The sequence below is a fragment of the Aptenodytes patagonicus genome, chromosome 23 (genome assembly GCF_965638725.1).
Source record: "Aptenodytes patagonicus chromosome 23, bAptPat1.pri.cur, whole genome shotgun sequence".
Lineage (NCBI taxonomy): Eukaryota > Metazoa > Chordata > Aves > Sphenisciformes > Spheniscidae > Aptenodytes > Aptenodytes patagonicus.
In genome coordinates, this window is record NC_134971.1 from 1765163 (window position 1) to 1791431 (window position 26269).

Genomic DNA, 26269 nt, shown 5'->3' on the forward strand with positions numbered 1-26269 from the left:
ACAAGCAGGCATGTCCCTGGGAGGGCGCTCAGGTCAGTAGGTTGCAGGGTCTGGGCGGTCTGGTGCCCAGGGAGGCTTCATGCCACTCCCGGGAGCCAGCGCAGCCCTTCCCGAGGTGGGACGTGCAGCCTGTCACCAGTGAGACAGCCAGAGGGTGGCACCATCCTCCAGCACAAAAAGCAGCTGGCCAGCTGGGCACAAAGCTGTGATTTCAGGCCTTTTCCTGCTTTGTCGCCTGTGTCCCCAAATCAGCCTCCATGCTCCCGCCAGCCAGGCTTGTGCACTGCGTGTGCTGCCAAATCCGAGCTACCCACCCAGCTGTGCTGTGGATGCACAATATCTGTCTGGGTGGATGAAGCCACGGGAAAAGAAACACACGGGCTGGCTGATCTCCAGCAGCACATACAATGGCCCAGAGACACGTCTCAACCTTTTCAGGCTCTGAGGGCCAGCTGCCCTTGCAAGAGAATCCTAGCCCTCCTTTACACCACGTGGCCCTGCTGGGATGTGTCAGGCTCATGGTTCAGAGCAGTCTATGCATCCAGCTTCCCCTCACATGCACTTCACACAAAGCATGTCCCCATCAGGACATGCACACACGCGTACAAGGCTCCAACAGCCAGATGGGTCCTTGTCACCACTCTCAGGAGATGCTCCAGGGCCGTGTTTTCAGAGCCAGAAGATTGGAGGTGACAGTTAGTGGAAGCTGTCAGGCACCAAAGGGAGTCAGAACATCACCGAGTCCCTGCTGCACTGCCAGAATATTTTTATTCCAGACACATTATAACCCAGCTGTCTCAGGAGAGAAAGGCGAGAAACAGAGAGAGAGGTGACCTGGCAAGCCTCCTGAAAGCAGCAGGGTTGCCTAAGGTGTAGGATACCAAGAAGGGCAAGCCACTCTGGAGCCTGCTGGGTGTGAAATTAGAAATCTCACTGTGAAGTTACAAACCGCAGCTACATTCATCTGCCTACTCTTTAATGTCCCACCACAGTGCCCGGGAGGAGAAATGCTGTCCTGGGCTACGCGTGCCAACAAGGCGCTGAGCTGCCTGACTCCACAGGCAGCGAGGATCTCCTGTCCCTTCCAGCCCCTTTGCTGCAGGAACTGCCAGAAGATCCCTTTCCCCTTCCCTCATGCACCGAAACAAAATAGCTCCCTTTTCTCCTCTCGCTGCAAGTCAGCTCTGCTCTTGCTCATGTAAGCCTCCATCCCAAAGGCGGGTTTTTTTCCTCTAATGAAGCTGTTTCAAATCCTGTGTCTGTGGTGCCCAATTAAAAATACCCACGAGGCAATAGCTATGTCACTGGGATACTCAGCAGTCTAGCTTTTATTTGTTATCCTAGAAAACCTGGGGAATATAGCCACGCTTAAGGTCTAAGAGAATAAAAACTGTTACAAGTAAACCACACAGTACAAAGAGCTCAGCTTGTTGGTTCATTAAAAGACTGTTTTGCAGTTGCAGATTTGCAGCAAGCGGAGGCGGGGCAGTCTTTCTTGCTTACCCCTCTCTCTTGTCCCATGGGTGCTGCATGCAAGCAGCAGCATCCCAGCCCTGTGCACTGGTGAAGAGAGACTGACTCGGTTCCTGCCTCTCCTGCAATGGCACTGTAAGAAGTTGATGGAAACAAGGGAGTGGCAGTCAGAAAGGTTCTCTCCAATGGCTGTGAATCTGCAGAGATATCCTCGAGATGGGTGGAAAATGGAGCAAACGCTATTCCTGCAGTCTCTCCCCTCACGTCAGGTGGACTGGCTGCTGCAGTGCAGCCTCCTCTGCACTCTCGGCTGCCAGCTTTGCACTCTGCTCTCTTGCCTCTGGGATACCCCACTGGCTTAGTGGCCTGGAAAGCGGAGCCTTTCGGCTTCAAGATGCAGCATCTCTATAGGCAGATCCTGCCTTTACTCCCAGTCACCTGCATCAGAATGGTCTTTGCTTCTGCTCCTCCCATTCAGCTTCCCCTTCTCTCTCCATACAAGAAGTTGCATTTCATTCTGCCATCAGATCCATTGTTTATTTCTGCTGTTCATCAGGCTCTGCAGGAGGGCTACAGAAGAAAGGCATAATTTGCTAGCGCTGCGTGGAAAGCCGCTGCTCCCTCCCAATGCTGTTCACATGCTCTATAAAGTAACGTAAAGAGTAGCCAGCAGACATGGTGCTATACTGCTGTAGGGCCTCTGATGTGCCAGTGCCCCCAGCAGAGTGAGGCTACTACGAGCTGCACCAGCGAGCCAGAGAAACATGAAGAGAAACCTCCAGGACCCGAGCCTCTGTGGGCAGGACGAAGCTAATAATGCAGCTGTGGAAAATAAGAGTTGGAATTCATTTAGCAGCCAGACAGAGATTTCACTACAGCAATTGAAATGAAGTTCACGATTCAGCTCCGCTGTAAGATCTGCTAATCCCTTACAGAGAGCATGGCTGCGGTGCATGCTCCCTGCCTGGAGCTCTGGGAGGCTGTGCTAGGCGCAGCATTTTCCTGCCAGTTTGCAACAAACAGTAAAGAGCTTAATTGGCTAATGCGCAAGGGGGGAGAGCCACCTTTACTAAAATGGTGTGCAGGTCTCTAAATATTTCCATACAGTTCAGTACAGAAGCACTTAAAATGATGCCCTGAAAGCATGTGCATGTATATTCATACATTTGTATCTTTTGACAAGCCAACTAACTAGAATGGCCAGAAGAGACAACAGAAAGAAGAAACTGTTTGCAGCAGACCTCCAGCCACTGCCCTTAAGCCCCCCCCCCCCCGCCTCAGACCAGCCTGTGGTAAAAGGGGACATACTCAGCCAAGCTGACATGGACAGTTGGGTGCCATGGCCTCAACAGGGGGAGAGACAAGTTAAAATTACCAAGAAAGGTAGGATTGATGAATGGCTGAAAAAATACGAAGATCTAGTAAAGAATTTTTCAGTTGTTTTGTCATTGAGCACAGCCCTGACTCCAGGGAAAGAAAACTCATCACTCTTCACACACGGGCATGTGCTCTGCAGCAACAGTAAATTAGGCCAAGTGCTCTAGGCCCCTCTATTAATATCTGACAGAAGAGGAAAGACTACCTGAGCTCCTCACGGTTTTTAAGATGCTACAGCAGGAAACAAGCCAAACACCAGGGAACGGAGTCCATCCACTAGGCATTATAACAGAGGTGACACTGGCGTGATTCAGGGAAGCAGATGCTAAAGCCAGGAACACAGAAAAAGGCAACCTCAGAGACTTCCCTGGAAACAAAGTTACTCTTATCAATTAAAGTTTCCTGACTTGAAAGTAGTTGAATTTTTTTTTTTTCAAATGGTTAGGTAGTGAGAAAAGAGCTCTTTTTCAGTCAAATGGAAACTTTTGTGTGAAAGTAAAGTCTGCTTGTCCTGAATTTGTGGAGATAGTCTCGGGAAAAAGTAAACAGACACCCCCCTGCAACCCCAGACTCAAAAAATTAAATAAAGTGGGAATTTTGGCAGTTTTTAGCTAGAATTTTAGGAAAAAGAGAAAAAAATAACACAGAAAAAAGAAATAAACTATTTCCAGAGCACCTCTTGCAGAAGCAAGCTGTATGATGCAGTTGCACATGTGCATATTAGTCGAGGACTGACATTGTACCACATCCTCCCGCTCTCCATTGTTCACGGTGGGTTCTCACAAAAAATGCAGTATTGCAAACATGCAGTATAACAAAGCAGAAATCAGTATCTGAATACAGAACCATTTTGTGCTCCGTATGCCACTGACTGGAATAAGGAGGAACTCTTTTCAAGAACAAAGCAGGCTGGGAAAACTCCACAAACTGCGTTAAAGAAAGAGTCAGGAAAGGGAAGTCAGGAATCCCAATGAAAGAAAAATGACAGCTATAAAGGAGCTGAGAGCATGAACCTGGAACATGAATTCAAAAGGAATTCTGCAGTGACAGACACCTGATGAAAGAACCCACCAAGAAGACGGATTGTTTCCTGTGCATTTTTCCTGTCCCTTTTCCTGGGACAGCCTTTTCTAAAGCAGTAGTACCAAAGACGTATCGGGCCAATCACAGCAGCTTTGCTGAAATACTGTCTTACTAGAAACCACAGTGTAAACAGCAGTCAAGAATAGAGGGCAAAGCGCTGGAGAGGAAGCAGAAAGGAGAAGGGTATTCGCTTGGGATAACAAGTACTTTAGCTCAATACATTTACTTTCTTCTTTTTCTGTAAACAATTCTGGCACCCAAGTATTGATACGTATTGGAGCTCTCACTTCTCCTTCCGTGTCCTGGGAGATCAATGCTTAGGACAGAATTAAATTTAATTAGATTCATCCTGCATTAACCAAGTTCAGGCACCCAATTCAGGATGGGTTAAGAACACCTTTTAAAGCCAACAATCAACATGCACACACACCTCTCATAGCCAGTGAACAGAGGAGCGCCTTGTCATGGGAAATTCAGCTGTCGCCGATTCACAGTGGACATGAAACTGCATTTGTGCATTAGTTATCTCAAGAAAATTACCTACAGTGGGACAGAAACGAACTTTAAAAACACTCCTCTGTGACACTCAGCACTTCGGAAGAGCCTGTCAGTGGAATCGCATGCTGGCAGGTGTTTTTTCTGCACACCCGAAGTTTGGAAAGGCACTACCGTAGCCCACTGCCACTGTTCAGAGATGTACCGGCTTGAACCACGCAGCATGACTGCTTCACTAACGTCACGGTGCAGACAGTTGCATTTCCTGCTTGTCTACAGCCCATAGCCTCAGACAGACGCTTAACTCGGGCTGTGGGCATGCCACAATGGGACTGCTCACTCCGCGTTAAGCTCACATGCAAATACAGCCCTGGGAATCCATGTCTGTACACAGGACCTAGCAGAGCATCTAAAGAAGGGCAGACTGTACACAAGCTTTTTTTGTAATTTTTATTTGAACACAGTATTCTGACAGAATGCAAAGTCAAAATCTTCAGTTAGTATCAGTATTTACACCAGTGAGAATGGGAATAAAGGTGGAATCGATGTTTCACTTGGTAAAAAGATTTTTTGTTTTTTTGTTTTTTTAACAAGATAGAAGGCCCCCAAAAGTAGGGAATGCTGGGTAAGGATGTCAATGGAGGGTCAGAGAACAACTATCAAAACAGCCTAGTGTGAAAATCTGGGGTTTGAAGGCTCCATAGAAAAGTGTGAAAATAAAACTCCACTCTAAAAGCTGAACAACTGGATGCACTATCATCTTACCATCTTTACGTATGGTGCAGCATGAAATGTAATCACTCCACAACTAGAAGCTGATCAGTCTGCATTGCCATATAGATATATATGTATGGCATAGATACATATATAAACATATACAGCATAAACGGCATCAGGTTGGTCCCTCTTCAAAGGTTTAAATAAAAGCAATGAAGCCTAAGCTACCTTGGAAATGGGGTACTTCTAAATTAAAACAAATTATTGTCCATTGAGGGCGAGTATAAAACCACTCTCCGGTATTAATCTACAAGTATTGGGAGGTGTCACGAGGACATTAAAAAGGAGTTGGATGGACACTCCCAGTGTTCAGGCAATCACAGGGTTCACTTCTGCCTTGGAGTGGTGCTCACTCCATTGATCTCGATACAAACCCACTGCAGTCAGCAGGGTACTTTCTAATGATACAGCTGGGTGTTACGATCAGGCTTTGAGCTGGTTACCTTTTATGACAGAAATGCCAATCCAGGTGATAGTTAACATAATTTTCACCCAACAGGTGCTGACCAGTGTCACGGGACATGTTTCTGGTCATGAGCATTGTACAGCATTCGGTTCCTATCAGCTGCTCAGCTCTCAGTGGGTTATAACTTAGGAGGTATAACATGCAGATGACAAAAGCAGTCAAAAACTTTGCAGAAAGGAGGAACAAATTGTTGTGGTCATCTGCAGGAGCGGAGGTACACACTGCCTGCTCACTAGTCCTCTGCTGCCCCGAGGACCCTCCCCAGCCACAGACCGACCATGGGAGCTTTTTGTGCTGCATTTTATCGATTCCTTAGAAAAAAAATCCTAGGGACCATGGGCCAAACTTCCACAGTTATACTGACACTGCTGTGACGGGTCACGCAAGGGCTGAATTTGACACAAGGCTTTGAAGTGAGGACCCATCCTGTCCTGATATCCTGCTCAGGATAGGTATTGCATGAGTGTCTATGCCTGCATATCCAGTCATCCTCCATTTGCATCCCAGGAGCTAAGTTAAAAATGCAGAAAACCCCACGCTTAGCAAATGACAAGACCATTATTTTTCACAGTTTGACATTATGTGATGCCACTGTAAAAGACTGCGTACTTAGAAGAATACACCGATAAAAGTGGCTCAATTTCCCAGAGCCAAACTGCAGTCTACCCAACTCCCATCATCCTTCTGTTCATCACCTTAGCGCAACGGAATGGATGCCATAGTCAGCTTGGTTTGATTTTTTCATTTAAAGGCTTCTGTTCCTTGTAAGAGTTGTTCTCTTTTTTTTTTCCTGAATATTTTTTTTTCAAATCTGAACTATCGCTACACCTTCCACATCCAAACTATGTTGAAGCTTTTATTATTTCAATACTATGACAAAAAACACGTTTCACACTAAAATAGTCACGCACCCACAGTGCACAAGCTTGCAGATCTAAAGTAGAATAAAAAAGAAAACAAAAGAAAAAAAAGAGGGGAAAAAAAACCCAACAAAACCCCAACAGAAGGAACATCTCTATACAATGGGCTGGTCTTCCCCTATATACCTCCACCTTCCTTCTGCTCAAGCCTCCTTTCTGTTCACCCCAAAATCTCAGTGTTACTCCATGACTCCCAATGATAAGCTCCCCCCTCCGTAACGATAATACATGTACTACATCTGCCCCCTTTTCCAACTGTTAAAGACACAATGCCAAGACAAGTGAAATCAATAGGAGTCTTGGCATTGATTTCCAAGCACTTGCTCTTGATTTCATGGTTTTGATTCTGCAGAGCATACACGGATGATTCAATACACATGATGTGATAGAATAGAATAGTTCAGTTGGAAGGGACCTACAACGATCATCTAGTCCAACTGCTGATGGAGCCGACTTTGCAGGAAGGGTCTTGCAGGCTGCCAAGCACCCCGGTGCAAAATATCTTTGCTTTTAAATCAGATTTCTAGGGTCAAAGGAAGTGGCATTTGCTGACATACATATTGAGGAATTGATATAGTCAAACATCTGAGATGAGACCAGACCAGCCCTAACTGTACAATCTCCCTTCTGCTTCTCAAAGCTCCGGGAGGGTTCCATGAAGGAAAGGGGAGAATGTCCTAAAAAAGCAGAGATGATATTTCTCTTATGCAGTCAGGCCCAGGTCCAGCAAGGGACTTAAACTCTTACTAAATTTAAGTATAGAAGGACTCCCACCAGCAACTCTCTCATTCCAAGTTAAGCGTGTGTTTATGTGGATTGCTGGATAAAGACCTTGATTGGTGACAAGTGGTCTGAATACCCCCACCCACCCAGAAAACCCCAAACCAAAACCCAGCATTACTTTTCTTCTTACTCCAGTAAGAAATAATAATAATAATAATAATAACAATAATAATAACAACAATAATTAAGAAAAGATAAAGGGGAAACAACTACTGTAAACATCCATGTTTTAAAATGTCTCCCTTTGCAAAGCAAGCATGCTGCTAACCTAGCATCTATAGTCTGTACTTAAAAAAAAAAGGCAGCTATTTTACACGTACATTTAAACAACAAAAGTTTAAAAAATATTTGTCAATTGTAAACACTGGAAAGAACAAAAGTTGTCAAAAATTAACATAAAATTTAAAGAAATGTAGAGTCTGAATACTGCAAATCGAAATATATCCCCCAAAGCTGCAATTTTGGCATTCTTCCTAAAAAAAATAAACCCCAAATAAATGTCTAATGTGGAGAACAGAATTCAGCCACAAAGAGCTCAAGACACTTTGCATACTGAACAAATACAAGGTGAACAGAAATTATAACTTATTTATGAGGCTTTACATATTTCAAACGCGACTGAAAAGTATAAAAATAAATTGTGGACTTTGTTCATTAAGTACCAGCTGCACCAAGTAGTACAGTGGTTATATCTGCTATACTAACGAAGGAAAGAACAGGGTCTTTTTTTTTTTTTTTGTCTTTTTTTTTTTTTTTTTTGTCTAGGACTAGTTGATTTTGAGCTTCCCAACCACATTGCAAATGGTATTTGCAATTTTGCTTATTTGAATATACACAGGGTCAGCTAAGCACTGATTTGGTTACGGGTTTAACCCTGTTTTTAAAATTTATTACTTTTTAAAAGCAAGTGCACAACAAATAGAACCTTTCTAGAAATCTTTAAAAAAAAAAAAAAGGAAAAGAGAAGAGAAGAGAAGAAAAGAAAAGAAAAAGAGAGATTCCCTCCCTCCCCCCATTTATGCATTTTCTGTTTTGTTTGTTTTTTAAAAAAAGGCAACAGACACTAGAGGAATGAGATGTGTGTTGTGTTTTGTGTTTTAAATGCTTGGGTGAAGTTGTTCTGTCATTTGTTTTCATCTGTCGCTGATCATGCTTTGCTCTCATTTTCATTTGTTTGTGTGGCTTCATTGGGGACCGTCTTGACTTCTGCTGGAGGTGTCTTAGTTTCCGTTGCTTGCACTTCAGATTTGTCTTCTACTGGGATTTTCCTGAAGAAGAATCACCAAAATGGCACAGTTTAGAGACAGAGAAATATAGACTGTCCATTGCTGAACTAGTGATGAGGAAAGAATATGTTTCTGGAAACAAGCAAATATATCGCCTTGCTAGAGCAAAAGGAGCATTTCCAGATGCAGAAATAAGTAAAACCAAACTCACCCTCCACCCCCAGCTTCATTTAGCACTAGTGAAATCTTTTTTGATTTTCCTCCTGCCCTGAGTTAACATACTAGTAGGATGAGGTCTCAGGCTGCAGCAGAGGCACAAGGCATGTTGTGGTGTGAAAAAAGGAGCAAAAGGGAAAACTCGCACAGTTGCAAAGGAATTTGATTTTACCATCACTCATTTACATCACACAAATGTCCTGTTTAAGCAGACTGCCATTTTAGCAGAAAATCTTTTTCCCTACAGGAATTCAGTCCCAGAATTTCCCAGTATGTTGCAGGAAGGGAAACACAGAAGTGGTGAATTTTGTCAAACACATTTTCACAACTGTAAGGGAGGTCAACATCTTCACAGACTAAAGCTCATGTTCATCAGCCTGTCTTTTGGCACTTTACTGAAGAATCAGAGAAGCCTGTTTGTCCAACGCTCTCTTCATAGTCATGAAAAGTGCCACACAAGGCATATCTGGTGGCCTCCCTGAGTAAGTGCCCGTTCCAGCCCATTAGCCACAGAGTTAGTCTGAGATGACTGCAATCTTAATTCACCCTGATGAGCAGGCGAGATGAATCTAAGCCTACAGTTGCAGTACTGATTTGCCCCAAGGGAAGCAGATGAGCAGCACAGGTAGAAGAAGGGGGCTGGATCAGCAGAAGGAACACAGCTCTGCATTCCACCATACCAAGAATTCATTTACGTGACACAGACCAAGTTGCATTAATTCAGTTGAAATGTTTCCTTACTATGGGCAAACCATTTCCTACCTCCTTTCAGCTCAGTGCCAGATCACAATTCTCTATCTGTTTGTCTCTCTGTAGCACTGCGCATGACAAGGCAGTGGCTTTAGGTGCAGTGAACCGAAGTGAACATGGATTTCTCTGCTTGGGAGCAGCTCAGCTGCACCCATCAAGGCTGCCTGGTTCCCTCCAACCCTAGTGCATCTGCTGTGTCACCCAGGCTTTCCAGGAAGGGCCAGATGCTCCATAGCTGTGTGGAGCACAAGTCAGTGCTGTGGAACAGTCACACAGCAGGAATGACTCCTGACTTAAGGGAGGACAGAAGCACAGCAGGGAGGTAGGGAAACCAGAGACGTAAAGTGTAAAGGCACCTGAATAATACAGTAAAACAGCATGGGTTTTCACTCAGATCGGGAAAAGAGTCTGGTTTTTGGTTCTGCAGTGTCTGACTGACTGCTCTTCTGTGAGTGCTAACACACATTGCAATCACAGTGTCAAAGCCAACGATCAAGGCCAATGCTTTATTTTGGATTAAATACAAAGCTTCCAGAATGAGGTAATTTTCCTGGAGATGTGAGGATGGAAAAAGTTCTAACCAGAGCTGTGACTTAGGGTATGTCTCCAGTGTGGTTGCTGTAGCATAGCCTAGATTTGTCTGAGCGAGCTGTAAACCCAGCTCTAGAACAGCTAGTTAGTTTCTTGGCAGCATTCTAGCTGGCAGTGCAGAGCCCAATGTCCTCAACACACTTTCCTTTGCAAAAACTAAAGATGCAGTGTGAACTCAGTCTTTTGGTTTTGGGAGCTGCTCCTACAACAAATTTGAGCTGCCTTTTCAGGACTCTTTCTCATGATAAAGCACAGACCGTGCTCCAGGAAAGACAAGATGCTCCTTCTATTTCATCCTGCCTCTGTCAACACATGGTGTCCAACTAGGAAGCCAGAAGGAACAGGGACCTTAGGTAGATACTTGTCCCCTCAAGGGTGGCTTATCCATTTTCAGTCAGCATTTTCCAGGCTTCCGTGCTCATGGCTCTGTCAGCAACTGCCATCCAAACCGACACAGTAAGAGTGTTCTTGTCCATCATCTGCACAACAGCTGGGGACCCTCTCCCCGGTTACCCAGGTGAGGACTTCATGCTGTTTTCACTCTCCAGTTACAGTGTCTCCTGCCAAACACAAGGCACAGACTTGTCTCAGCTGAGGAAAGTGGATTCTGTCCAGATGGCATAAGGCTCCAAAAGATCCCTAGGGTTGTCCTGCCTAGGAACATGCTGATGCTCTCTGAATAAATCAGCTGGGTAAAGAGGAGACCCAGTACAGTGGATGGAGGCTCATCTCTAATATACCAGGACAACACACTGCCAAGTTACCCTGACCCAGCTGTGCTGTGACTGCTCTCCCTCTCTCAGATGGGATCACATTGCCTTATCCTTTTGCCAGTTTAGGGACAAATCCAGAGGTACCATGCTTTTACAGTTTCACATGGCACTAGTTTCTGCCCTGCCTTACATTGAAAAAAGTTCTGAAGGGCTCCACTGATCTGTTAGGAAATTGAATTTGCGTGGCTGTGCTCACTGGACTGCAGGAACTCAGCGCCCCTGAGGACAGCCCTTCCTTTGCATCAAACCAAACTGTTTCTGATCTCTTTCATAAAACAACAACCTACAATGGACAAAGCTGCATAAAAGTCTAAAGGGTAACACATTTATGATAAATTCCTGGGTTTGTCTTTTCTCTGCTTCCCTGGCACAGCCTATTCCTGCTTTCCTCCTTGACCTTTAAAGCCAAGCCCTGTTTAGTTGGTTCACAGGTGAGTTAGTTTGCTAAGGAAACAATGAGATTAGTTAAGAGAACACCCAACAAGAACACAGCACGAGCACCAGTGCACAAGAGACATAGCACACAACCAACAGAAGATTAAAGGCAGCCATACTCGGTCTTTGCAGGTGCAGCGGGTACAGAGCTGTCTGCAGTGGAAGAAGCAAGCTCACGAGCTTGCCCACTAGTCACACTGGCAGGAGTAGTAGTGCCAAGAGCTGCAAAAACATCCTTTGCAAGATCAATGTCTGGTGTCTTGAAGGTCCCTTCGTCCATTTTAAAGTCCTCATTCTGTGAGGGGTTTGTGGTGCTGCCTGAAGCAGCCTCGCTCTTCAGATTGCTTGCGTTCTTGGTTGTCTCTGTTGGGTTCTTCACTGTACTGGGCTGCACAGCTTCCTTTTCAGGGCTCTTGGTGCTTGAGACCTCCTGCTTGGGCTCTGATGGAGCTGGAGGGCTAGTGAGGTTTGCAGGGCTTGAGGCAGCTGGCTGGTTACCAGCTGCCACTTTGGAGGTCTCGGCCATGTTAGCAACAGCGCTGGGGCTGAGCACTGCACCTTGGTTGGACAGGACACTTGAAGACAAATTATTAGTAGCTGGAGTAGAGCTTGGGGTATCGCTGAGATCAACAAGGGGGGCCACTTTGGGGGTGGAGGAGGGTGGTGGTGAAGAGACTGAGGTGGCTGCCCCTTTGGCTGGAGTAGCCTGGCCAGGCAACATGGAGTTTGAGTCAGGAATGGCCGTGGCTGGCAGGGCAATACTGGAGGTCAGCGTAGTGGTCTCGCTGGTGGGACTGTTCTGAGCAGTGGCAAAGGTTTCAGTGATAGTGTCAGAGTTAGTGGTGCCCGTAGTTACAGAAGGCAGCATGTCCTCAACAGTAGCTGCGGTATCAGCGGGGTGCCTGTGAAGAGGACAGGAGTAGAAGAGAAATAGAGACAATGAAGCCCGTAAATGACAGCAGGGGAAAGGGGAGCAGAGTGTAAGAGTGAGAAGGCAGGTGGGTGGTGCAGCAGCAGCATGGCATGTAGTTACAACACACACACACACACACACACACAACATGGAGAGGTACTCAGAGGAGCAGAAACCTTTCAGAGTTCAAATGTGCAAAGGGTAGCAAGGGCTGGCTGGGATGACTGAAGAATAACTAGGAAGAGAAAAACAGAAAAGAGGACATGTCCTTCAGGAATGGCTTGTTCACGCAGATTTTGGTTCAAGTCTTAGACAAACATAACCCTGTCAACTTGCAGAGACTCTTCTCTTTTAGCCTAACTTTCCTCTCAGCCTCTTCCACTTAGCGTCACAAGAAAGCTTTCTACCAATTCCCTGAGCTTGCAGCCCTGTGCCATCTGTCACCATACAACAAGGTCGCAGTGCAGGACCCCTGAATCCAGTCCCTCATCTTGGCCCTGTCCTTTTGCCTGCATGTCTAAGGCCTTCATCAAACCACACAGAATGTAATTCTTTTTCTCACACACACATGTAATGCATCTATATATGTACATATACATACATACATGCAGCTCTGAGGTAATGTTTTCTGCCCTTTTGACCAGATTCCAGCCTGTTGTGTTAGCTGGAATAAGGTTTGCTTTAGGACAACGTCTGACAGTGTAACTATGCTTTAGCAGCCATGATGTAGCACTGGTTGTCTTAACAAGTATACGGATGCGATGCTGGAAAAACAAATGGTTTATTCCATGAGAAGCCAGTGTGCTTGAGAACACCATCTCAGGCTTATTAACAGAGAGAAAACCTTCATGGAGGAGGATAATTGAGTTAAAACTCCAGTAAGACTAGCCAAGAAAATCAAGACAATATAAATCCCAGCTATTCCTCAGTGCTGCGCGTCCGCGTTTCAGTGCTGCTTGTGGAAATAGCCTCCTTTCTCCTCTCACCTCACAAACTTGCAGCAGAGCCATTTTACTAGTGGGCCCCACCGCTAACCTAATCAAAGGAGGTGAGCAGTATGCGGGTGGAAGAGCCTGACCACCTCACCACTGTGACGACTCTGCTGAAGGAAAGGAACCCAACTTTTGTCATCAATCCCAAACCTGACCTAAATATTAACAAGCATTTCAGCAGCTTCCTAAAGTGAATTCCTCCCATTACTACTCCAGAAGCTATGGAGAAGTACTCAGAGGACACTAGAACTGCAGCAGTTTAGGAAAGAGCTTAACGTAGAAAGTTGGCAATACTTAAACCTTGCCAATCCCAGCTAACATGGATTCACAGACTCAGGCCCCAAACGAGTTCACCAATATCAACAAAGCTCGTAGGTAGCTCTCAGCCCTCTCACAGAATAATCAGACTTGCCATGCCTCCCCCAACATCCAGAGCATAGCTACTCTGCTGCTATCAGTAAAGAGGACTGCTTTCATCATGGGGCATTCAAGCACTCATCCAGCATTGCTAGGGCAGAGCTCAAACAGGAGTTGGTGCTGGCTGGGGTCTGCTTTTGCTCTGGATCCTTTGCAGTGAACCTGGACAGGTGCCTGATCTACACACTGGACAGGACTGGCAGAGACAGGCCTTTCAAGAAACACTGCTTTACTCCCCTTCCAGTGCTGGAAATAGGAGTCACTGAATCCTGGGGAAGAGAGGAGGCATTTCCTCACTGGTATGTCACAAGTGGAGCATGGAGATTTTACCTTTCTTCCTCTCTTCCTGCCCTAAGTCACGGGCACGAGAGATCAGGGATTAAGGCAACTGAGGGCAACATATTGACCCTGTGCTAAGATTGACTAATGCCAACATACTCTGGCTCCGTCAGTGGGGTGGTCTCATTGGGCTCTGTGTGTTTTCCCCCATCGTGGTTGGGGGTCCGCTCCTCTTCAGTCCGCACCTCCACAATAGGCTCCTTGGACTCATCTTTCCTGTAACAAGGGAATTGCATGGAGATTGATTCCCATTCACACTAGGTATCCTCCTGCAAAGACATGCTGCAAATGTCGATAGTGAATGACAGAAACAGACCAGCCTAAACAAGATTACTTCTTTTTGTCACTCCCCCTTCCAGTTATTACCTACAGCACAGAAGACCACTGTGATGTCCAGCATTTGGGCCAGCCATTTAATGGCTACTAACAGGAATAGGACAAAACCAGAGAAACAGCTGAAGAAACCCCTTCCTGGAAATATAAAGCAGAACCACTGTGGCCCCAGGTCCTTTCAGTACCCTCCCATCAGAAATGAGGAACCCAGAACTCCCTAAAACAGTTTCTTTTCCAGACTTGCTGAGGGGACACACTGGTCAACAGAAGGAGCAATATAAGTGATGACAGTACTCACGAGAAGGCGGCTTTGCCCTCCTCCATGTCTTTGCCCTTGGCTCCTGGGCCGGATTTGCCGCATAAGTTGACAGCAATGCACATCAGCAGGCCACACTTGTTCAGGAAGTAGCAGGTGACATCCACAGCCACCAGGAGCAGCACAAAGATAACAATGAGAATACCTACGATGGCAGCAGTCCCAAGGCCTGATGCAGGGCTAGTGCTAGCTTTAGAGACCAAAAAGAGAAGAAAAGAAGGCATTGTAGTTAAAAGGTGAGTTGGGGCTAGTTATGGCTCAAATTTGGCTATGCTTAGTTTCCAAGCGTGGGAAACTTACAGAAAGTACACCCTCTCTCTAGCAGCCTTGTGTTATAACCAGTACTTTATCCTAAAGAGGTGCAGGACAATCTACCTGAAAAGACAGATTCTCTTGGACCTAATGGGGCTTTTCCCATCTCTTTTCCCACGGGCTAAGGCCTGGAAAGCAGACTACAGAAACCTCTTCTACTGTAGCATATACCCAGCTGAAACTCTGAAGGGCTCCTGTTTCCCTCCACCACTTCCTCAAGATGAAGGCTGTGTCTAGGGTCCAGAGTGACTTTGGCACTGCCAGCCTGGCACAAGGACAAGTGTAAGTAAAGCCTAGACTCTGTAGCATGACTTGCCCTGGTGGGACACAGAATACTGGGTGATACCCGTGGGACCTCAGCATTGATTAGCCCCTTATGTGATGAAAATAAAAGGAGGAATTAAAACCCTTCCTGTTGCTCAGGTAAGACTCAGCTATCCATAAAGTGGTAAGCTTTTCGTGTCTTATCCAGAGATAGCTGAGCAGTGAATGCTCTAGGAATGTTTTGGCTTAGGCACAGACAACAATCCAAGTTGCCTTCAGAGGAAGCAGATGGTAAAAATAAGCAGACTGTCACTCTGTTGACATTGTCCTGGTCACAGCAGCTGCCCGCTCCACCACACCCAATCTCCACTAAGTTTCCCCAGCTATAGAATAGAAAAAAATACCTTGCCTTTTCCAGTAGACAAAAGGACAGCAGGTGAGAGGTGGTGATGGAGGCCTAGAAAATGCATAGGGTTGCCCATATAGTACTAACTTCAGGGGAAGTGCCTTTAACTTTCTACCTGCTTATAAAATACTGAGTACTTTCTTAAAAACAGGGAGTGGATAAACACATCAGCTAATCCTATCAAAGCTTTTGATCATCACAAAACCAACAGGCACAGCCTTGAATGTTGCCAGCTGCAGCTTCCCAGCCTCTTACTATCATACTCTGAACACAAACTAGTTTTTGTTGCCCTTGTTTTATTCAGAATAATTCTTCCCAAGTTGCTGATCTGCAGGCAAAGCATTTGGCTGTTGGCTTATACAGTTCAGCACCTATTTAGATGTACCAAACTACTCAAAACCAGCTTGCTAGTCTCAACCGTCACATAATCTGCCTCTCACTATGGGACTGTGCACTCAGCAAAGGCCTGTGCATCTGACAGAGCTGCTTACTGATGTTTACTGAGACAGCTGAACAAGAGCAGAACGTTTGTCATTGTCCATAGGAGTATTTTGTTTTTTTCTTTCAATTAAGATGCAATTCTATTTATTTCTACTGCATTTTTTACTGCTGATGTCACAACCCCCCCAAACAATGAGAATCTTTTATTTGCAGAAAAGCCCAGCAAAGCACCTCTTTCCCCTCAGCCCGATCTATGTTGACTTTGAGCAGGTGGAGAGATCATTTCCAGGGCTCACAGAGCGCCATACCCTCTGCCACACATTTTATTACTTGAAAATAGGAGACAGAACATCCTTAGCATGAGGCAGATAAGTGTTGTTTCATTTTGTGACCCTGATATGTATTAAGGAATCCAGACTCCAACAGGAAAGTTTCCTTCTGCATTTGACTATATCTAAAAGTCACTCTGAGGCACTCGACTGACAGTCCATTAAATGCTCAGCAGAACATTTGTGCCACAGACCAGATCCCTGCCAACCCCTTGTAGCAAGCTGCATAATTAAATCAATTAATCACCCTCTGATGCATGCAGGGAGTGAGGAGGTCATGTATTTTCCCTCTTCTAATTTATTCAGGATTCTTGCATGGATTATTCAATAATTAACATGTTCTTGTTCACACCAGCTCCTGAAGAAAAAGCTAAAGATGTGCCAAACTTTTCTTCTCATCTAAATCATCTTTCTGGGAATAAGCTCCTTGGCAGGCTAGTAAAGGTGCACTAAGGAAAGCATCACAGACAGGATTACAGGGTAATAGTTCCTTGTTGTGCCTCCAAAATATAGCTCATCTCAGTCACCTGAGCGGGAGTGAGAGAAGATATTTTGTCCTGGGACAGATGGAATTCTCCCATGTGCTAGAAGACATCTTCGGGAAAATTCCATTCAAATGAGAGTCCTACTCTTTGCTTCCTCTCCCCAGCAGCTTTTACAAGACCTGTCAGTATCAGCTATTAAGTCCCTTAAGGTCAGGAATTATCTGTGGCATAAACCACATCAATAGCCTTATACATTGCCCATACCTTGTCTGTGAACCACTGCACATGACCCATGTGAACTGCAAGAACAACTGCAAAAACTGCAAACCTGTTAGGACAATCACAGCCTCTGCCTCTGGGGCACAGCCAGAACTTCTGGGTCCTCAGCAGGCATTGCTGCAGTGTCTGTTTTCAAGTACCTTAGTGTTTACACATGGTATTGGACTTGGGCAAGCTGCTTTATCTGAATAGGAAGGAAGGAACTAATTTCTTCCCTGTGCAGGAGTCAGTTCGCTGTGCCACTGAAGATCAAAAGGTTCAGGCATTCCCATGGGATCCTGGGCTAGCCTGTTACCATTTCACTTCTGGCAATACCAAGGCACGTGTATAAACAGGGATGCAAGGAGCTGGAAATGAAAGAATACCCCGGTCTTTGGCATCGGTATGACTAATGTGGGAAAGCTCTTCAGAAAAGATGCTGAGGAAGACGACGATTCAGGGAAATATCACAATCGTGGTTGAAGAATTAAAAAAATATTACTTGGGAAACTCAGTCAATGTAACTTTAAAAAACAAATGTGCAGGGATGAATTAGGTCATTGTAGCCCTATATGCAGCAGAATAGTACATGCAATAAAGGTACTTTATTTGAGCAAAGATACAACAAGATTCAAAAGCTGGAAACAGAAAGTGGAGGAGCTTAGGCTAGGAATAACATAGGAAATTTTAACAGAAATCCCCAAATGAGAGCAGAATGTCGCATCTTTCTCCACCAAATTTGGCTGAATAGAAATCTGCTTTACTTTCTAAACATGGATTTTATGCAGATTATTTAGCACTACTGCAGAAAAGCCTGTCTGAATACTCACCTCTCTCTATTTAGGATTAGTAACAGAAAGCAAAAATGGAAGAATAAGATGGTTCCTGTTCCAAGCAATATTTGCCATTCCACTTAAAATGACAATGGCGGGTTCTCATATGTTTGTGTGTGCATGTCTGCATTTCTGTGACTAGTGCTTGAGAAGCAGAGTATTAGTTCTCTGATAGCCCTTGGCAAGCACTAGGATCCATTGGGACAGCAGATGCTCTGCTCTGCAGGAAAAAAAAAAAACAACCCAAACACAAAACAAACAAACACCCACCCCCCCCAAACCAGCAAGTACCAAACCCCACAAAATGACTGATCTTGCTAATTGCAACGTGTACGATGGAGAAAGTGCCAGATTTCTACTCAAAGGCCCAGTGATGGCTCCATGATTTGATCTACAGCCTGTCTAAATTTTGCTTTTACGTAGCTTCCATCAGCTTCTTGTGAGGCACTGAAAACACTTACAAATGCAACATGAACAAAAATCTAAATGTTCACAGACTGAAAACTGTTGCAGGTATCCCAGGTTTTATGAAACTTGTCCAAACCACAAGCACGTTATCAGATAACCTGCAAGGTTTTTCTCACATGAAAGGTTAGAAAAGATCAGATAGAACAGAGAAAAGATGGTTTTACAACTAACACAACAGATAAAGATGTTCAGAGAATTTTTGCTAGGTTTGTTCTGCCACTGATTTTCTCTGTGACCCCAAGCATCCCTAAAACAGTAAAGCTTCAGCCACTACAACTGCCAGAGATCTGCTGAAGCCAATATAACCAACAGTTCGTAACAAAGATGTGCCCTGCTATCCTTCCACTCTGTCTCTGGGTCCTATCTTTTATGTTTAGGAGCAAGGGCATAAACTATTTATAATGCTACACTAGGAGGGCTCCTATATGACTACAAAATAATTCTGAGTTTCCTCAGAAGTCCATTTGGTTTAATTACCATGAAGATACAGTTCTAATCCAGACTGCTGTGGTCTTGCAGCCACAGAAAATGATCTGCAGCCGATCCTCAAAATTGCAAAGAGCACCCAAGTTACATTAAGTGACTGTGCTGTCAGTGAGACTTCAACATGAAGTGCTGCAGGACAGCAGTCCACAAGAGCTGCTGTAACATGGTAGTAGACTGACAGGCCCTGAAGTTTTGGAACCCGCTGCACGAGGTTATAAAAACCACCAAGCGCTACTGTTCCCAAAGATCCAATTTCTGCTATGATAGCTACAAAATAACTCTTTTCTCTCTAAACACCCAAAGGAGAGCTACTGAATAGGTCCAAGTCTCCCCTCCTTGTTCCTCCCTCCCTTCCAAACCACTGTCCTTCCTGCTCTGCCCCTCTGCCCCAGGGAGCGCAAGCAGCTACAATAGGAAAGGCTGCCAGGAATAAAAGTACAGAGATGGGGAGAGTAAGGGCAAATCTGCAGAGGAATGCCCTTGGTTTTGTGCTATTCTCAGATTTTATGTTTCAGACAAAGAAACTGGGCCAAGGTAATTGCCTGCAATGTTTTTTTTCTAGGCTAGTAAGAAAGCCCTGCAATTTTCAGTAACTTTCATATCTCTTCCACTAGTTCTGATTCTATAAATTCTAATTCATGACATAAATTGATATTCCAAATCTTTCAGAGGCTAGCAATAAAGAATAATAATATAGGAATTCTTAAAGACCCCATGAACTTGGAGGTTGTTGGTGCTGCATTTCTTTTTTCTGTATATACTTTGTAAAGGAATTTTGCTGTTGCTATAAAATGCAGAGAGTATGTAGTATATTATTCAGTTTCACAGACTGGCACATTTGATTAAACTGATCTACAAATGAACTCACTCCATCCTATAGCTAAATTTATGTTGTATTTAATCAAACTAATATTTAGACACTTAATATCCCTAATGAGTTTGCTGGGGCCTAAAACAATTCAGTGTACCAAAGTGTGTAAATAAACAGTCAGGTTGTTGAGCATCAGCTGCTAACACTGTGTGTACAAGAGTACATGTGTATCACCAGTGACTGCTACCGTGTAAATAGATGGTGGACATTTCTGACCTGATCCAGAGCACATTCAAGCTGATGAGAAGCTTTCCCTTGATTCCCTTTTGCTGTTCTCAGGACTAAGAGAAATAATACTTCCACAGCTTAAATTCGGAAACACAAAATGTTAAAAAATTTCTTGAGTCCTTAATTCTAAAGAAGTGAAGAATTTATTAATTTCAAATTATTTTTTCAATGGAAAATGAGCTTCCTGCAAGACTGACCTTTCTAATCACCCTTATTTTACAGCGTACAACAAAATGACCCATCAATTTCACTTTCTGCAACTCTGTACAGACATCTGCCCTGTCAGAGAGAGCAGAACCACTCAGATGTGTCTTCCTAGTGGGGTCTCAGCTACAGTGTGCTGAGAATGTTCAGGCACAGGCAGACAAAGAGACAAAAAGGGGATGGAGAGAAGCAGATATGATTCCAGGCATTTCAAAGGTCCTACAATATTTGGCAGAAGAGAGAAGAACAAACAAAACAAAAATTCATTTCATGTATCAGAAAAAAAAAACCAACCCAGGAGAAAAACTATTTGTTCTCAGTGGATGCTAACAGCTTTAATTTGCAAACTCTCAAAAGTATCCTTCAAACAAGGGGTGCCATATTTTACAGACCTCATTCTCTCAGACACTCTGCACAATTTATAGTGGAGAAAAGCAACATGCGAGCAACCTTCTATTCCAAGTGACAACAGCTTCTGTTTTCACACAGATTTAGGCTCAACAATTTATGCTTGCTTTCAACATAGCTACTAGGTAGCAGAAATACACAGCAGTCTGTGAAGCATTCCTTCCAAGACAAGAAGGCAATGTATATTTCCTAAAACTACTACTGAACTCCTTTTAGATTGTCACCAACACCGTGTGGCTTCAGCAATCAGCTCCTGGCTTCAAGCTCTGTTATTTTCCTATGACTGACTCCCTTTCCAAGGATGAAAAGGGGAATATGAGCATATAAAAAAAGGAAAAACTGTAAGCAAAGAGTGAGTCACCCGAAGATCCTCTTTTCAGGAGTAAAACAGACTGTAAATCTGAACAGCTGATCCACAGTCTGACCTCTGCCACAGCTGCCCTTCTTCTACGCTACTGCAATGCACACACCTCAGTGCCACTGGCTGCTCGTTCCACTCCACCAGCTTCAAGAGTCAAGAGAGCTTCAAAACCTTCTTTTTATCTAGCAGAAACTAGGAGGTGTGAACAATTGCAACTGATGCTGATGGAGCAGAACATTATCAAACAAGGCCTTCTTGTAAAATGAAGGCAGCCAAAGTAATGCTTTAACAAACACCTTTGAAAATATGTAGAGACTTAACAACAAACTGGAGGTACAGCTGCTGGAATCCCATGGGCCACGTGAGATCCTACAAGGCTCTGCAGTTCATCACACACACACACAGAAACATCTTTTCTAAGGGTTGAGGTTCCAGCCTTCCTGTAGGTATGACTTGTTCCCATAGAACATGTGCTTGCAAGGTTGTGTGTGTGCACTGAAAGTCTGAGTGTTTGAACTTCTTCTGGTTCCAGATCTGAATCTGTGTCTCATCTCTGAGCACAGAAAAGAGAGCTGACTTTTCTGCAAACTTTTTTTATTTTATTTACATCAAGAATAAGGCCTGGAACCTTGTCCAGCATTGACTGTCAGACCTCAAGAATCCAACGTATGTCTAGTATCTGACATGTTACAAATCTGCATAAACTGGCAGTAAAAATATCAGTTATGCTCCTTATTTTTTTACAAACACAGGGACAGAAACTCTTTTTATATATATTCCATGTTGACTGGATTCCTGTTTGCCATTGAGCATGGGATTTATTTCAAGTAACTTCAGCCATGTAAACGATCTCTCATCTACTTGACCGGGCTTTGCCTAGTCACCACAGAGAGGAGGCCCCTCAGAGCATAATGCATCTCCTCCACTGCCTTAACGCACCTCTCTCGAATAGGAAAAACAGCCTCCAGAGGTGCTGCTCTCTCTCCATATAACACTATGTAAAGTTATAGTTTAGGCAAAATAATTTTAATAACCTATGAGTTGGGTGAGATATGTCTCAATCTCAGCTAGTAACCTCTGTCTGTGGATAAGGGGAAACCCCACAATACAAGCCGATATCAGATCTATAGATGAACTTAATAAATTCAGCTATAGGGGAAGGTCACACAACTTTTTAGTATTATGATTACTCTTGCTGTACTTCAATAACACTAAGGTGTAAACTCAAAAGATCTAACAAATTTTCTATACTCGAAAACACCGGAGGTGAGGGTTTGGGTTTTTTTAAAGAAATCCACATGCTTTGTGTGCAACACCTGCACAAAGTTTTCATTTATAATTTAGATAGAAAAGCAGTTCACAAATCATAATGAACAAGGTCTGAATAAACACAGCAGAGACTTACGTGCAGAGCATAAAAAGCATAGTTAGACAAGACTGATGGCAGGGTTTTTTGTTTGTCCCTATTAGAATTTTGTTAGAAAGATTAATCCCATTCCAGACAACTGATAGTATTTGAGACATTCTGTACAGACAGTTCAACAACTATGTCAACAATTTCATCCTTGGCAACCTCAGGCTCACTCACAGAGAAAGAGACCTGGAGGGAGAGACACACCCATTTTTAGAAGAGCAGAGCCAAATGGATGTCCCATCACAAAGACAATTCATGAGGGGCACAGGGTTTTTTGTTGTTGTTGGGGCTTTTTTGTGGTTTTGGGGGGTTTTTTAAGTAAGAACAAGAAAAAAGAAAAAAGTCAACTGACATTTGTTCAACGAAAGGCAATAGACAGAACTCGGTAACAAAGATTGCACCAATTTACACCACGGATTAATCCTGTCTGGTAATGTCACATGCACAGTTAACAATGAATATTATTAAGGATCAGTAATAACAATAATAATAATTATTTAGCTGGTCAGGTGACTTGATCCAAGCTAATCTTTTCTGTTAAAATGGCAAGAAAAGGGATCTCTCTATGAAGTTGATAATACAGTAGTGGAAAACCAGAAAATGTTAGACAAGCATCCACTGCAAATTTGTATGCTCATGGGCTGTATTATGCCCCAGATCCACTATGGGTCATGAGATACTTGACTGCACACAAGGGACCAATGAAGTCACAAGGATTCAACCACATAAAGAAGAAAGAAAGAAACGTCTTCAGTGTAATTCCCACAAGATGTTTATATTCAGACCACCATATCAGGAAAACATTCTAATGGCCATATATTTGAATCCACATGCAAAAGCCCACAGAGACATTTGGGCAACCAGTAGGATTATCTCTGACAAATCTTCTTTCTCTTTTTATAGTCTGTGGGTTTAAATTTGTGGAATGGGCTTTAGAAACCTTTTGCACAATACAGTGGTGATCAGCACCAGATGTGCAAAGAAATCAGTAAAAAGCAGTATCTTAAAAGGCTTTCAATATTGTACCTTCCTTTGATGAAGAACAGCAAGCAAACAACAACAAAAAAAATCTTTCTTTACATCCATTAAAAAGGGCAAATTCATTACAAGTAACAAAAAAATGTTAAAGAGAAAAAACTTGGCTTTAAACTTTTTTCCTTGTTACAAAATACTGACTCTTTCAAATTAAACTTTTTTTTTTTTTAAAGTGTTCTGTGTTTGTGGTTTTTTGTTTGTTTGTTTTTTTCTCTCTGAACTGACATGATCCTCTGAAGCAAAGTTATCTGCTTTCACGCCTTGGTGGGACCCAGGCCTTTCCAAGCAAATAGTGCTTTATTTTATTCTAAGTTTCTAACAGAGCAAAAGCAGAGTCACTGCAGAAAGAAGCAATGAAACAAAGGAGGACGACGTTGATGGACTTCCCAAGGTCGCTGCAGGTGCCAGACAATGGTTCCCAGGAGGGGAAAATATGGTTGTTTAAAAACAAATTTGGTGCATGTGGCAAGCGTGGATGTTTCCCCGTGAGATCCAAGGTGACATGTATGACGACAGACATAGGAAAGGAGTAAGGGGAAGAAGGGAGAGGGCAGGGAAGAAAGGACGAGGAAGAAAAAGAAAGAAAGAGAGAAAGAGAGAAAAATAGATAAAAAAAATTAGGTCATAAATATAGAAAACATAAGAATCAAAGGTTTATTTAATTTCGTAAATTAAAATGGCTAAAGGTTAAAGAAGAGCATTAGCACATTCACACCGACAAAAGGGCCGGTTCAGAGGCTTAGCAATGTCCAAAGCCGCAAAGCAGGGTCCAAGTAAGGGTTTATGGGGTTCGCAAGCAAATGAGATTAAAAATGATGGAACAGAAGGCTCAGCGAGAAACACAAGAAAATGGTTATCTGGTATTTGAAAGGACAACACTGCCTTTTACATAGAAAAAAAAAAAGAAAAGCTTTTGCGCAGCAGACAATCCATCTGCCTGTCCAAGTCCTTCCCCCAAAGCCTGTTGTACCAAGGACTTGGATAATAGATCCAGGTGACTAAAACCCTGGAGAAGCAAGAAGGCCTCAAGAACACAGGACTGACTTTTCCATTTAGCCTTCCAGCTGCTTGTAAACTACTCTAATGCAATTATTATTATTACTGAAAAATAATACCCTTATCCTTCCAACCACTTTAAGGACACTGTACAGATGATGATAAGAAAGGACTCTACATGATAAATATACATTTTGTCTGCAGGAAATCCCTAGCTATTACTGTCAAGCAGAGCAATGCCTCGTTAGAACCATTGGTTCTGACTTCTCCTATGTAGCTCATTTTGAAATCAAAATGTAAAAGCTAAACACCATAAAAACAACAAGACATGCTAAAGGAAAGTAATACACAGAGCCTCTTCCCTACTGCAATTTGGCATACTTGCCTTCATTTCAATAGAGGCCTGTAGACTGCATGTCAGAAAAATCTAGCCTGCCCTCTGGAAATATTTTCCCCAACATTATTACTTTGGGGATCAGCTCAGGGAACCAAAGGGTCTGGAAACACCTTGGAAGGCCTAATAGAAACCAAAGTCCTCTACAAAATGGAAAAAACCTAGAGAAACAGAGTCACAAATCCAGCATAGCCAGCAGTAATCATTTCACTGCACAGTGCTCTACTTGCCCCTGAACCAGAGCACGTTCTTTCTGAGAACAACTGCATCCATCTGTTGCATCAATCCTGCAGCAAATTTGTACTCTGAAACAACTGCTTTTCAAAGCGCTTCCAACATTTCCAAGTGCAACATTTGCGTGGCAGCCTCAAATCCTGATTCATCCCATGCTTCACACCATACTAAGTGAGGAATAGTTTCAGAGGCCAAAGAAGTTACACCTGTGATAACAAACTGGGCATCCTGCCCCATTTTTTTAGAGGGTCCCTGCCATGTTACTGTTGGATTTAAAGGGCTCAGTGGCATCTGGGCTCATTGCTCCTCCCATTGCCATGGACTACAGTATGAACACTGTGTATTCCAAAGGCAACAGTGTTCTCAAAATTTGCTAATACACCTGTGCAAGACATCCCAGCTGTGCCAGGTAGATTTGTTGTCCCATTGGGCATGTAACAAAGGCTAAAAGAGAGTATCATCATGGGAAGGCAACAACAGTTGCACACAAAGGAATGTGGAGGAACAAAAAGACTGATTAATAGTTGTAACTTTCCCTGGGGAGACACATCACAGTGCAAAGGAACCACTTTCTGCTGTTTTCAGCCTACCGCATTTGACTGTTCAGCTCTGAACTGACCTTAAGGCACTCTTTGCCAAATTACCCTCACTTTCTCCTGCCACATCAGTCACAGTTGTCCTTCAAATATGTGAGGGTAGTAAGTATTAGAGCTGCTGAAAATGAGAATCAGAGAGTAAGTTGCTTGATGAGTTACTGAGGGTCCTTCTACCCAAAACTACAGCCTTGTTCAAACACACATCCCAATCTCTCTTTTGCCCCATTTCTCTCCTCCTCCCTATCCTCATCCTCCCTACCATACACATTTTTCAAGCCCCAACCAACTAGGTCACTCATTTGTATGCTTAACAACATTAGCTGGCTTAATCAAGTGGAGTTTCAACATGCAAACTGCACAAGGTCTCAGCTGTTTCCTTCAGACAGGAAGGGAGTGGGCGCAGTGGGGGCAGACCAAGGATTGAATTTTCAGTGCAAGGGAAAGACCGAAGACAAGTCTCTAGTTGTTCTGAAGAAAAACACGAGACTGAGTTAACAATCTAGAAGACAGAATGAAATCAAATCACTCCCTTCAATATGGACTGTCAGCATCAATCTTGGCATGAATATGC

General features: G+C 43.7%; 1 protein-coding gene across 7 annotated transcripts in view; it reads right to left on the minus strand.

The window, feature by feature from the left end:
• Positions 1–8439: 8439 nt before the first annotated feature.
• NCAM1 (neural cell adhesion molecule 1) overlaps positions 8440–26269 on the minus strand; it is a 150517-nt gene continuing 132687 nt past the window's right edge. For 3 of the 7 annotated variants that reach the window (XM_076358652.1, XM_076358651.1, XM_076358657.1), the window contains 4 exons: positions 14658–14865; positions 14126–14242; positions 11485–12267; positions 8440–8642 (listed from right to left, as the gene is read on the minus strand). In XM_076358652.1, the coding sequence (XP_076214767.1) occupies positions 8522–8642; positions 11485–12267; positions 14126–14242; positions 14658–14865 (1229 nt within the window). In that variant the 3' untranslated portion in view covers positions 8440–8521. Of the gene's footprint in view, positions 8643–11484; positions 12268–14125; positions 14243–14657; positions 14866–23197; positions 23874–26269 lie in introns of those variants that run through there. The other 4 variants (XM_076358658.1, XM_076358654.1, XM_076358656.1 and 1 more) reach the window with 2 other exon arrangements.